At 34.6% G+C, this 14792-nt stretch overlaps 1 protein-coding gene across 1 annotated transcript; it reads right to left on the bottom strand.

Moving 5' to 3' along the window:
- Nucleotides 1–321: 321 nt before the first annotated feature.
- On the bottom strand, nucleotides 322–3858 carry LOC106441989 (rhamnogalacturonate lyase). The gene is made up of 13 exons (XM_013883734.3): nucleotides 3671–3858; nucleotides 3474–3595; nucleotides 3322–3381; nucleotides 3125–3244; nucleotides 2925–3044; nucleotides 2366–2678; nucleotides 2110–2268; nucleotides 1920–2026; nucleotides 1725–1815; nucleotides 1481–1622; nucleotides 1205–1361; nucleotides 923–1039; nucleotides 322–806 (listed from the first exon to the last, which is right to left on the bottom strand). The coding sequence occupies exons 1-13, from the start codon at nucleotides 3713–3715 to the stop codon at nucleotides 422–424; spliced, it is 1938 nt and encodes a 645-aa protein (XP_013739188.1). The 5' UTR covers nucleotides 3716–3858; the 3' UTR covers nucleotides 322–421.
- Nucleotides 3859–14792: the final 10934 nt, after the last annotated feature.

Below are 14792 nucleotides of genomic sequence, written 5' to 3'. Positions count from 1 at the left end.
ACAGCTCAATCCGATCCATATCGATCTGGTTCAAAATTGGTCTATCGATTCTCGTCTGAACATTCCGATATTGACACGCTTAAAGAACCATCTTCTTGTGAATATTAGACATGGTTTTAGGTTGGAAGTCCATCTGAGAAATTTTCCGCAATTTCTTAATGAGATATGGGTTCTCACAAAATCTTCTTTTCTCATATTTTTTTATTGGCCTAGAAAATAATTTAAGATAATATAAATTTAATTTAATAATTTATCGTTAAGTGAATATTTTGAGATTTTGAGAATTTATTGCATGAATTTTCAAAGTTTTTGACATACTCATTTAATGTTAAACTATTAAATTTTATTTTTATATTTTTTGTCAACTCCCTTTATATATTAGTGATGGAAGTGCTAGATGATGAAGAGCACAAAGCACAATTTAGCGAATGTTCGAATCTAAACAAGGCTCTTCAAGGCGGATATAGTCATACATAAGACCATTAAAAGCTCCAACGGTAGTCATCGCTTGTGTCAAGAACAAAGTGTTGTCTCCTTCGACAAACTTCTCACTCGGTACATCCACATTATAAAGTCTATAGAGTCCATGTATCCCATGTCTTGCGATCGTGTTGTCGTGTCCTATTACACCAGTTGTGAAAATCAAACTCTTTTCACTCTCATCCTCGTTCATCCTCACCTGTAATTCCGCTACATTTGCGGTTGCTAGTGCGATCCTAAGTTTGTATGTGCTGTTTTCCTGCACCTTCTCGAGCTTGAATTTTATTTGCCACGTCGTCTTTTCATAAGTATCATCACCTGTTTTCCTGTAATCATTTTAAATTTTAAATATATGTTACAAGTCACACATTCATCTGACATGTTGGATTTAGAACCATGTACTCATTTAAAGAATGTGATATGGTTCAAAATAAAGCGTTACCTGGTAACGTGTGCAAAGAACCAATCTTTTTTGTAATCACTAACGCCAATGGTGAACACCAAATCTTCCTTAGGATATAGTTCTGTGTATCTTTCCCATAGCCCATATTGCCTAAACCTGCATAAGTATCAACCGCCACTTAAATTTAGGGTCTCTACTTTTTGTTTGTGTTTGTTTTACATTCCATGCATTTATTTGTTTGATGAACCTAATAAACTTTACTATGTTAGCATTTTAATCAAGTTGTAAATGCAAATCAAAGCATTAAAGTTGTATATATACCTGTCAGGATGACCAATATATAGCTTATTGATGTATTTGGGATTTGGGTCTGGAACAAAGAACTCAGCTGCCGACCGGTCAGGGATTCCTATTTCCCACACCGTTGGCCCATCTCGTGGCGGTTCATACACGATACTGCTAATGTCAATGTCGCAGCCTGGTTTTAGGTGCAGAGTGTGAATCATGTTAAGTCAACATGCATGCAAGTTTTGACACAGAGTAATATATTATCTTGATTACAATGTAAGTTTAATTATTAAAAAAAAAGAAGTTAACCTGCAGTGATGGTAATCAGTTCTTCGTATTGATAGTCTCCAATCCATCCTGTCACATAAGCATTGAGATTATATTCACCTTCTCGGATATTATTTATGGTGAAATAACCATCTGCATCTGCTTCTGTCCAGAACTGATATCCCTATGTATATAAGAAAATTGATATAAACATAAGTTCACTAATTGCTTGACTAGATATTATATTATATTATATGGTCCAAGAAGACAATATGTTCAAGCTCACTTTAGATTCTGTTTGCCAAGATCCAACCTCTCCTGGTGGAGCCAAACCTATGAAAGCACCATTCGCTGGTAAAAGTTCATCACTAAGGGACCTGAAGGAATCAAAAACGCATAAGTAGAGGAAAAAAGAGTAAATGATTGTTAATATTATGAAGAAAAGCAAATTATGTGGTGATTGTGGAATGTGAGTGCTTACTTGTCTCGTACTAGTAATCTACCATTGATGCAACCACGCTTATCAGACAATGCATAGTCTTCTGAAGCGGGGAAACCGTAAGGCCAGCTTTGGACTTCAATTAACATCTAATGAAACACCATCTCCTCTAAGGTTAGGTTTCATCTTTTCATATAAGTTTTTTAATATGCACCAAAGTTGATGAATAGACCTGGCTTTTAGCGTCTTGCCATAGTGAAAGAGGATCAGAGGTTTGGTCAGGCAAACAATTAAGGTAAGTAAAAACAGGACCAAACACTTTCTTCCATGACTCCCCTGCTTTTACCTTCATCACCATGTCCTCACCCGCATAATGAGCACTTATAAACATCTGAGTATGAACAACAATCATTTGTGTTTCAAATGGCCAAGTAAGAACCCATTGGTTCCAACATGTTTTCAGGAGGAAGAAAGAAAAAAGAACATACAGCGAGACTGATTGGACCAACATGAGAAGTAAGGTTCTGTTTCACCAAGCCACCTGATCTAAACTCATTGCTAGGAATGATTTGCCAGCAACCCAAATCAAGGTTATGCGAGATCCACCCATGCACTTTAAGATCTTTGTTCTCACATGAATACTCATACTTGTCATCAACCTCTCCTTTGAACTCTTCTTCAACAGGATGAACAAGAAGAACAGCTTCAGGATAAGCCAATGGTCTTCCTCTTTTACCCAATCTATCTTCTGGAAGCGGCATTTTTCTCTGCCTGTTATCAGCAACTGCCATGTATCGAAACCTGACATAACAACACTTATAAATTCACTAATATCATCTCCAGGGAGTTTTTTTGGAACCAGACGATTCTATTTGATCAAATACCTAGTTACAAACTCCTATGTTCCTTTTATTACAGTATTTCTTAACAATTTTTTGGATAACAAGCTGAAAGGTCTTTTCATTAATGATATTGATATTATAGTGACGATATTGATGTTAATAATAATATTGATCGTGAACTATCTTTGAAACATTAGTTGCTTACTTGTCTTTACGAAGCTTGTAAACAATCCTTGTCTGAGGCAAGTTAAAAGCTGGCCATTCAGCTAGATGCTCGAATATTCCGTATGAGTAGAATCCAGTAACATCTTTACGCATTATGAACCTGAGTTATGCAAATCCAAATCAATATCTATAGCACTGTCACAGATATAAATGTACATGTGTATAGTATATATGAGATACCTCTTGTCGACATTAATGGGAGCAATATGATCTTGGAGAGAAGAATCCCATTTTCTTGTGAAGGATATCTCTACCAGTTCCTCATTTTCCACTACTACTTCAAAACTTGTGCCTTTGATCCTGCCTCGACCACATTTATGACAATACATGTAAAAATTTATATCAAGAACTATTTGTTTTGATTGATGCATACATACCGCTCGGAGTTTCCTGTGGTTCCAGGCGTTCCATACTCGCTCCAAACAAGGTCCCAGTAACTGTGTTTGGTCAAAACAATACATATGATTGTAGAGGTAATAAGATTGATACATATAATAATGTAAATACATAAATTCAATTCTACATATACCCTCGATCATAGTCTTCATTATGACTTTCTAGTAGATTGTTGACACCATGGTAAGAGATTCCAGTGACAAAACCATCTGGTTTTGATATGGTCACTTCGACTATACCATTTTTCATAACCACCTGCATTAGCAATATTCATTTACATATTGACAAAATATATGAAGCTATGTATGCAAGGACGGTTAGGGATATTACATGGTTGTCTTTGACATCCAAGTGAACAGAACTTTGGTCCGACATCACTTTCTCTCGTTCTCTTTCTCTTATGTGTTGTGAGAGATATGAGATCGCGGCTTTTGTAGAGAAACAAATTATGGATAACTTTGATTTATCTTCAACTTGAAAAGATGTTTTGATTCTTCTTGAAGATTAGACAAGTGGTATCTTTAAGCTTCGAACTTCTTTTAGTTTACTTTTGTGGGAAATACTTGCATATCTACATATTATTCCACTTCATGGGTTGGTGGGTTCTCCTGCCTTATTACATCCGTATACACAAAGTACACGTCTATCGAGAATATGATTTTTCATGTACGATATGTTAGTGGGAACCATGGTCCCACTGAATGTCACATCACTTAATATTCGTTTAACGTTAATTATATAAATCCATTTATAAACTATAACTATATTCATGTGCCATTAAGAAGATAGATACAAAGTCTTTCATTCGGGAGTTAGAATCTACCGAGTATTTGTATATAGTACTTATAAATTTACAAGCAATCTCTAAATACTTGGCGTTACGTCATGTAATTAAAACACACCCATTCATTCCCTTTGGTCTTTTCGGTTGCAGCATGAAATGGATGAACGAGAGAGAATATAGTAAAAAAGGTACACCTTTCGTTCACTTTGCTCTTTCATCGTTTAAAACACTTCGACTTTTTCTGTTTTCTGATTCTTTAGTAACTGCTTCTGCATCCATCGTTGATTAATAATGGCATGCTGTTATACTCAACCTGAAAAATAAAGCTCACACAACTATACTCGAAAGTATCACATGTGTTACATTAGCAGACCACTGGTCCAAAATCTAGCAATACAAAACAATTATTCCATAAGCTGACAATGTTCTAACCCTTTTTAGGATAATACCATTGTGGTGGATGCTTTCCTATAAATCACCATTTCCCTTTACTTCCATGAGAGTCACCTCACACATCTAGACCATCGATGAGAAGGGAATAATAACACAGCATCTCCCCCACTCCTCTCAAAATATTATCAAGTATACTAGTGTAGCTATAAGTAGTGCTAGATACAAATTTTAGCTATCATTGAAAAACTCAAACTCCATTGAAAAGTTTGGCATCTCATGGGAAATTGTCCAAAGTGTAAATGATTTTATCAAGTTATGTGTTCACTCTGTGTACTTACTTATGGACCTAACTCCTCAAGGATCAGATTTTGATGGAAGAAGTAACACATTTTAAACGAGAAGTGGTTTGACAAAAAAAAAAACGAGAAGTGAGAGTGGCTCTAATGACTGTGACCTACAGGCTAGACCTTTAATTTTTGGGGGAATGTTCACATGGTTTCTTAACGTTTTGGTAACCATATAAAGAACTAAACAACATATTTCAAGCTGTAGAAGCATCTCAAATAATAGGATTGCTTTTTTCTTAAGTGAGAATAATACTTATTGCATACTTAGAGATTGGTGGGAGTGAATGATGCAAATAGAAAATCCCTTCTCACAAATGGTCTAGACATGAGAGAGAACTCGAGCGAACCTGTCAGTCTCTGGTTTAGTTAACCACGGCAGCCCCATTGTAAAACCATCATCAGTATCTCAACTCAGCAGTTTACCACTCTGCATACACAAACGCAGATGAATTTTTAGATTCAAATTCATGTTACAAAGATATGTGGACATAAACCTGAATTATGCACAAAATTGAATTGCTCGTCTCTAGTCAACAGAATTCTTAGTTTCTTTTCAGTGTAACAAGCTCCATTCACTTCCCTTTTAAATCTAAGAACCCAACCTAATTACAAACTTAATGGAGTTTCTACTCAAGCCACTGCTTTCTCAAAGAAGTAACAATTTATTTTTGAACATCTAGAGTCTTATGAACACGAATGTTTCCTAAGGTGTTTTCAACTATCACCCTTGAGCTTTTCTGGATTGCTTTGGACTATTAACTTATCATAGATATAGTTGTCTAAAATATATTATTCAGAAATCAACGTTTATTGACAAGGAACACAAAGATCAAGCTTTACTTCTGAAAATAGCTTCCAAATAGAGGCATAGTGAGAATTCAACTTAGTACAGGCCATGAAGTCAGAAAAAAGAGCATTACAATCAGAAAAAAAAAACATCAGAACTCTCTAGTGGGTGATGCAATGTTAATTTGCAAAAAGAAGACAAAAAAATTATGTGTTAGTACTTCGTACATATGATGTAATTTAGGTACAGACACCTTTTTAACCTTAAAGTGAGAATCTAATGAATCTTTCAAACTCTTTTTTAGGTATACACAAAAAAAAAAGATGCGAGAAAATGAATCGAAAACCACATCATGATAGTCAGTTTCATATCTGTGATTTAAGTTTTGATCAGTTTCTCTGGTCAAGAGACAAAATAATTTGCTTTTATTTTATGCGCATAATTAACCACTATTAAGCTGTTCATTAGTGAAAGGAACATAGACACTAAGTAATTAGACAATCAGACAATACTTGCAGAAAGACAAGGGATCTTGCATTATTATGTGCTTTTTATTTTACACGGTACGCATCTTAACGGAAGTAACAAAAGAAAAAACACAACAGAAGTACGATCAAGGCTGAGACATTCTATATAACACACATCTAACAAATAAAATGGAGATGAGAAACCAAACCTGAGAAGGGGAGACAGATCCATTAAAGGTTGACAAACCTCTCATCCATGAGCATTAATCTGTACATGCAAACATCTGACTTCTCAAACTAATATATAAATATGGAGAGATCTAACAAACAACACAAAACATTTCATAAAACAAATTGCAAGTTAAGAAACTATATAAACAGAATCAGACTAACCAAATGAAAAGTAATCGAAGCGACTCGTCTGCTTTAGCATATTTAAAAAAATGGCAATTCTTCGAGATCCCAGAGAAAACTTAATCGGAAAAGCCCATGAATCGTGAGGATGCATTGATGTGAAGCGGATTGAGAAAAAGAAGAAGAAAACAAGTTAGCTAGGGCAAAAGATAGAGAGAGAGCTACGAAGAGAAGAGAGTGTGGAGATTGAATACTAAGGAGACGCGAGAGAGGGTTTTATATAAGTAATGCAAGGAAGAATGAGATTAATTTTTAACTTAATTATAGATTAGTGCGTTAATCAGATTTCAATTTTATAATTGAATTGAGTGAGACATGTAGGGCTTCGAATTCTGGCATAAAGCTGTAGCTTGTGCGGCTTCATCTATATTATAAACAAATCATCGCTCATTTTCTTCGGCTCTAGTTATTTACACTTGGACTTGACCAGTGGCTACGCTCGGCTCCGATATCCTTTGGAATACTAGTTGGAAATACCTTTACTAACTACAAAATATTTATTTTCCTAGTTATCTTTTCAAATTGAAACTACAATTAAATATTTTATCGAATAACTAAAATGTACATTCATAAAATACTATGTGATCAAACCTGAAATTGATATATATTAACGTAGCTATTTTGGATAATTGTTTTAGCTAATTTATTCAATAAACTGTATAATTTTAGTTTTGTACTTATTAACGTTTTTGCATGTAGTAAATTTTTGATCTTTACAAAATCCTAAAAACTGTTAAGTTACATCACCATCATAACTTAAAATTACAAGTAAATCAAGATTGAAATTTACAAATAAACATCCAACACCCTAGATCAATTTAAAGAGAAAGTTTAGTAAGAAAACTAACCATGTTCGAAAACGCAGTTGCCTAGGCGTTGTACGGAGGTTAACTGCAGCGAATATGTCCAAATCGGTGTAGTTAGGCGTTGACTCGCGTTGGACCGTCTAATTTTCATATTGACCGCTTAAGTTTTTTTTTCATTTGTGTAAAGTTGAAACATGGTTGATTATTTTTTACCCATTATTAACTTATTTTGTGTAATTATTCAATACTAAATCTATTATATAATAGAAGAGTTTCTCTCCTCCTGAGGCGACACGTCAGCGGTCTGTCGGTCTCACTTTTTAAAAGTATGAAAAAATATCAAATATGTGGTTCGAACCCGGGTTATTGAAATATAAGCACTCACAACTATACCATTGCACTAAAGGATACTTTATACATTGATGGTCTAAACTAATATATATTATAAAGGTCAGAAACTAATATAACATTGTGGATCCCACCTTTTTTTTTAATTGATGGGTAACGAATGGACTTCGACAAAAAGTGGGCTTTGGGCTTATTTATCTTCTGTTTATTAAGCTTTGTATCTGCCCAAAGTGGTGATACGGACAAAGCTAAGAAGATTAGGGAAGCCGCCATCTTCACCATCTCCTTCGTCGCTTGCGATTCCCCTTCCGGCAATCAGCTATTATGGTCGATCTTTAAGGCTCTACGCACGTTTTACGCCTACCAAACGCTTAGTTTCTCCTCTAACGCCTTCAGAGCTCTCATATATATAGAATCCCTCGAGGTAAAAGCTCCATCTTGTCTCAAACTTTTCTTTCTCAGTTTTCCGATCGCTTTGCTTTCTCACATCCGTCACGAAAATGACTTATCCAGCTGCTCCAGCCGCTTTAGTCGTCGTTCCCTACTCCACCTTCAACTCTCTCCGTCTTGGAAGGTCCACTCAGTCCATTGTTGGTCGGTTCATTTGATTCTAGGATTCCAGGAACATTAACAAGAATGGAGAGTTTATGAGCATCACCATTCTCCTCCTTGATGAACTGGTGATGATTGTTTCTATCTTATTTTTTTATCACTTTAACTCTGCTTTGCTTATTCTTTGTTCATATATGAAACATGTCTTCATCTTTTTGTTTTGGTTTTGTCTATGGGTTTTTTTATGAACAACTAATGATTTTTCTCTATTTTTCTTACAGGATTCTGTGATCTATGGTTTCATCCCTGCAATCTCCAAACAAAACAGGAAAACTGAATGAATTATATTTTTAGCAACCGAATCTAAAAGAAATAAAAGACATTTTACTTAACAAACTAAAACCTTTTCTTTTGCAGATTCCGACGACGACGAAGCACCTGAGGACCAACGACAATGGAATGATGCGGACGAAGCCTAACTGATGTAAGTAAACTCCTCTTCAATAACGCATCACACTATTATCGCTCCCCAATCTCACAAACTTAAGCTCTAATCATGCCAGGGATCCCACAGGTGATGCTGTTCCGACGACGGAGAAAAAAAGAAAGAAAGATAACCTAACATTTTTTTTATTTTCAGTTTTTAAGTTCAAATCATGTTTTAGACATAGAGCCCAACATAATTTGAGCTCAAACATTTTAAACCCACAATTACTTTTTCATAATATAAAAACGTCAACCTTCGTTTATGTTTTGTTAAACTATTTTAATCTTTATGTTTTGTTAAACTATTTCACACAGGGGGCAGATCTCCTTAGACGGGGAGCCACTCGCCACGATGCTTCCAGTTTCACCATTCTTGAAACTCTTATGAACCACAAAGCTAATATAAGAGCTCTATTTCAATCCAACGGCTGGATTTTGTCACAGACCACCGCTAAGCCTGAAGAGGGAAGAGAAGTGGAGTGATGTGTTTTGGAAGATGGTTACTTGGAGTTTACAAGATGAAGATGGAACCCGTGACGAGGAAGACGAGTAAAAGTGTTACTTGGAATATCCTAACGTTGAGGATGTTGACAATGTGTGATCTTAGCAATGAAGATTAGTGTAGTTTTAATATATGCTACTACGGTCCTTGATCTCCCTAACAAGTACTAGCAAACAATGTGTAGTTTGAAAAAATAAAATAATTTTGTAATGTAAGTAGTTTGAAACTTTGAGTATTTATTCAAACAACAGATATATACAGAGTTGATAACTTGATATGGACCCCCAAATAAGTTGGTGTTGCGCTGTCACAATATTTGTCTTTTTAATTTTATATATCTGACGTAAGCTTCTTCATCTTCTTCTCTTTTCCTTTCCGTTGTTCCACGCTCTCTGTTTCATGTTTAGACATTTTTTACATTCTCTATATTTTACCTTAATTATACTTTTTGAATTTTCCTTCCGTTTTGGGAGATGTCTCTAACTTGAGTTAATCGTCAAAAGCTAGGATCAATTTTGTTGTCTTACTTCCGATAAATTTTATTCTTTATTTGCACAAATCTTAAACAACACCAACATCCCGTAAATCATACCGCCCCACCGATATCCAAAGTAACCAGCCCCGCGCTTGCACGGGGTCTCAACACCTAGTAATTATAATTAGCTATCAAACGCAAAACAAACACATACATACTATATTTAGAATTTTTTTAATACCAAATACACCATAATCTAAATGTTTGACGAATAAAAAGAACCTGTTTAAAATTATATATATATATTATATAATTATGTCTAATAACTTATGTCATTTATTGTTCGAAAACGCGCCCGAGTTGACGAGATCTCGGCCGTGTAAGCGTTAGGCGTGTGCTCACCGTGGCGAGGAGGAGCAAATCGGAGTGGCTAGGCGGTGGACTGATTTTTTCCCGATTTGACTGTGAAAACAATGAAATCGGCGCGTAAAATACAAACACGTGTTGCTAAACTGAGAAAATTTGACCCGAATCGATACTTGTTTGCATTTTTAAGTTTTAATCAGCCAAAAAAAGAAAAATGAAAATTCGCGTTTGAAGTGTATAGATGACGGCTAGGATTGCAGAAAAATTTAGCAAAGAAATGAGGGTAGACATGTAATTACCTATTTAGTGAATTAAATCCAAAAAATATAAGAAAAAATTAGACATGGGCTTCGAACCCAGGCCAAGAAGGCATTTTCTAACGTCTCTAACCACTGGACCGCGTCGACATTAGTATAATTGATACCAAATCAGATATATATTAGGAAAACTGTCTAAAAATTACTCTCCGATTAATCCCGTTTAGTTTCCGATTTTTTGATAAATCGCTAGGCTCAGACTGGCCTCCCGACTCACGCCTAGCGTAGTTTCGAACATGGATGTCATCATGTTTAAAATTAGCTAAATATATTATAAATATATTTAAAAAAAATTACTAGAGCCCGCATAACTCCCGAATACTCTCCGATCGGTAATTTAGTAGGTCCAGGATTACCATCCGACTAACGTCTAATGTACTTCCGAACTGGGAAAATTAACCTGAAATATATTGAAAATTGTTAGTGTGTGTCGGCCAAGCCTACTGGAGGCAAGACTAGCTGACAGTGAATTTTAATTTTTAATGTGAACCTAAAAAGCTTAACACAAAAAGGAAAAAGAAGAAACGAGAAGCAAGAAGAAAAAGAGGAATCGACACATGTCCAGCTCCAAGTTGACCATATAGACCCAAAAAAACACAGTTAAAAGCTTTAATTAGTTGTCTCCTTTAATGAATACAAAATTGGCTCACGTTTCTTTTCTAGCTCCTTCCGGATCTGTCAGCCTCCTATTTTTTTACTCTTTACTTTCTTTTTCTCTCGTGTGCTTGTGTACCATATTCTATTTTTCCATTATATATTTTGATGTATTCTATTAACTAATACAGATTTGCTGGTTTGTCTTCTTTGTTGGACCACATATACATTCTAGAAAGTTCAGATATTGATTAATACTTTCTTTTGGCCGAATTTTAAATTTAAATCATGATTTCATAAATCTGAAACTTTGATATAAATTTAAGAGTGCATATATCATGATGTTTTGCATTACATAAGTTTATAATATATGTAGCTTGATTTTCCTTGGACGAAAAACTTGAATCGGAAATCTCACTTCAGCGAGTTATCTTCTCAGGAACGTCATTCCATGTGTTTTAGCAACAAAAAGAAGAGGTCATTCCATGTGAATGAGGAAAGTAGCCAACACACAAACCTCTTAACTGTACGAATGCGGTCGACCAGTTTGCTCATTTTGGAGTGACGTTCATGGCGTACTTCGCAACCATCCCGTTCTAACCAGACATATTCTATCGTCGATGTGATTGTTCACGACCATACTTGAGTAATGACTGTTTCATGAGCACGTTCACTCATCGAGGTTTAGTTTTTGAGTCTAACCAACTAGTCATTTTGTTGTGACGGACTAGATGTTTTTTACTAACAAAACGTTCTACTATATAAAATCACACGTCCGTCACAAGATGTTTAATTTCTTCTCTTAATATGATACTAACCGTTCTGTAAATTTTTCACGGATTTAACTTTAGGACGACATTTTAAAAAATACTTACATAATAAATAGAATTAGACACTATAACTTTAACCTAATATCTGATATAGTATTGGATTTTTTTATTTAATTATCCTAACATTTTATATGGGGAACCGCTTTCGTTGGTGTCGGAGACCACTATCGTTAAAGTGGTAAATGGTGATTACTGAGAAGACCAGTTGCGATCCATTGGTCGAGCTCGTTATTACCTGCAGGTCCATCACTTCCATGAATCTCAAAGAATAGTCTTTTTCATTCCGGTTCCCTGCTATCTCAACGAAAATTTTGACCTCGATTGTTCCTACTTCTTGTAAAATCTTTTAACCGGATCTCATATCCACACGTTCCACAAAGACCTTTATAAATGCAACATGACTTTCTTTTATGAACCATTATAGTAAGTCTTATGATTTTACAGTAAACTATTCTACAATTGTTGCAAGGGTCGTTTGTAATTTTTTTTCATGATGTTCGTTTAAAGTTGGATGTGTTATCCAACATACATGCAATTACAGGATGGAGAATCAATTCAGTAGAGAAACCAATGTAATCACTTCCTTTGAGAAATATATATGACTACAAATCCGTCAAACCTGATACGTGTTATCATATATTATTATATAGATATTTCATTGTTAGGTTTTGTTATTTGAAGTTTGTTAAGTATTTTTTACTCGTCTTTTGAGATGTTGATCCAGATATGGCGAATATATAACCTAAATTATTTTGTTTTATTTAAAATTTATAGTAGATCTCTTAATAAAATTACATATTACTGATTTTGGTCTTGTTTCTTCTATATATATTCTTTTTGTATTTACATTTTCCTTGTAATGAAGTAAGTATAGCAAAGTTATTGGCGCTAAATCTTTTATATGGGTGGCTTCTTCGATCACTGTGTATGCGGGATTTATAATCCAATTTTAAACCAAGTGTGGCACAAGTAGGCCATACGAGAAGCAACTTGCCACATGAATTGTAAAGAACTACACATATAGTTTAGTTGACGGAATATATAATTTTAATAATTTCTTAAATAGTATATTGATTAAATCTGCAAAAGCAATATGGAAACTTTGGTTCGAATCATAGAAAGATGTGTTGTAACTTGCACTAGTTAATGAAAATTAATTCCAAATTGTTACTAATGTCGAACTTTTTCGTCGTCCCAGTCAAGAAAAACAGAAAAAACCGTATAAATATTTATATATATATAGTATAATACGAAGCATGAAGTATCAAGTTGCATTAGCTACTTGGTTGTATACTTATATGTTTATGTTGTTATATGGACCAACTTGTACAGTACAAGTTGTGAGAGACTCCACTGGTCTTTTTTGCGCAACCCTAAGTCTTAAACAACTTTTGATTTGTGAAGCTGAAAGAGCCACGACCACTTAATTTAGGTTGCCATAAAATTATAAAAAAATGTAATGACGACGACCACTTGACATGTTTTTAATAGATTATTTTTTTGTTATAATAAGTTACAAATGATCATAAAATATAACGCATATGAATTTTTATTTAATAAATATTCAAACTAAATAATATATATATATATATATATATATATATATATATATATATATATATATATATATATATATATATATATATATATATAAACACTAATGATTTAAAGCAACAAGATTGGCTGATTAATTTAGTCGTCCAGTTGAAATCTTTCAAAAGTATGTGAAAGACTAAAGTCAAAGTAAATATGGATTTAGAATAGTAGTTATATTTTACTAACCAAATACCGAAAAAACCGAACCGAACCGAAACCAACCCAATATCCGGATTGAACATCCGTAATCCAAATGAAGCCAAACTATTGTTTCATTCTCCAAAATATAATAAAAATAATAACTTAATCCCGCGCAAGGCGCGGGTCTTATCCTAGTAACATTTTTAATTAAGAATAAATCTACATCAGATACTTTTAACATTTTAGACGAGCTAAAGCTAACTTATGCTAAGCTTAAAACCTTAATGGTCTTGGCTCTCTTAGACGTTGAGTTAGGTTTATACGTTGGTATTATTCTAGTTGGCAGGATATAATATATAAAGTTAAGTGGGACCAGTCTGGTGATAGTGGTAAATTAGTAGTAGAATAATTTGGAGTAAAACGTATATTCATCGGTTCTGCATTCGGTTATTGGAAAGATTAAATTGTCATTTGCGTGTACAAACGATATAAAATCATGTTTAAGGTCTTATCCAGAAAACACAAGATTGATTGCTCGTCAATATTAATCTCTTGAAATAGGCTTGGGCATTTGGGTCCCGGGTCGAGTTCGGATCGGGTCCTTTCGGGTCCTGATTTTTTGGATCTAAGAGTTTAGGACTCGATAGGGTAATTTCAAATTTTTGGTTTCGGGTCGGTTCGGATCGGGTCGGATCCGGATCGGATCGGGTCTTAGGTAGTTAGACCCATTCGGGTAATTAGAATTTATCGGTTCGGATTCGGTTCGGGTTCGGTTCGGGTTCGATCTAAAAAGACCTAAAAATACAAAAAAAATCTTTGAAAATATTTATATATCCGAAAATATTCAAAATTTATTCAAAATTTGTATTTTTATTATATTAAAATGTGTATATATACTAAACTATGCGAGATACAACAACAATTCGTTGTCTCCTAGTGTTTGACCCCCATGTTCTCTAGACAAATAACCCGTCTTCGATTCTTTCTTGATGCGTTTTATTTAATTTGCATTATTAATTCGGGTACCCATCGGATTTTGGGTTTGGGTCGGGTCGGGTCCAAGATCCGCGGATCCTCTGCAACAAGATCCGATAGGGTAATTTGATCGGGTCGATTCCTACCTGAACCGGATTTTTTTGGTCGGTTTCGGGTCGGATCTTCGGATCCGGGTAAAATGTCCATGCCTATCTTGAAAGGTTATTTTGTAATAGATCCAATTACCCAAACTTATATATATATATATATAT

This window comes from Brassica napus, chromosome A1, assembly GCF_020379485.1.
Source record: "Brassica napus cultivar Da-Ae chromosome A1, Da-Ae, whole genome shotgun sequence".
Taxonomy (NCBI): domain Eukaryota; kingdom Viridiplantae; phylum Streptophyta; class Magnoliopsida; order Brassicales; family Brassicaceae; genus Brassica; species Brassica napus.
Note: the sequence above shows the minus strand (reverse complement) of the source record. Positions and strands in the feature narration are given on the sequence as shown.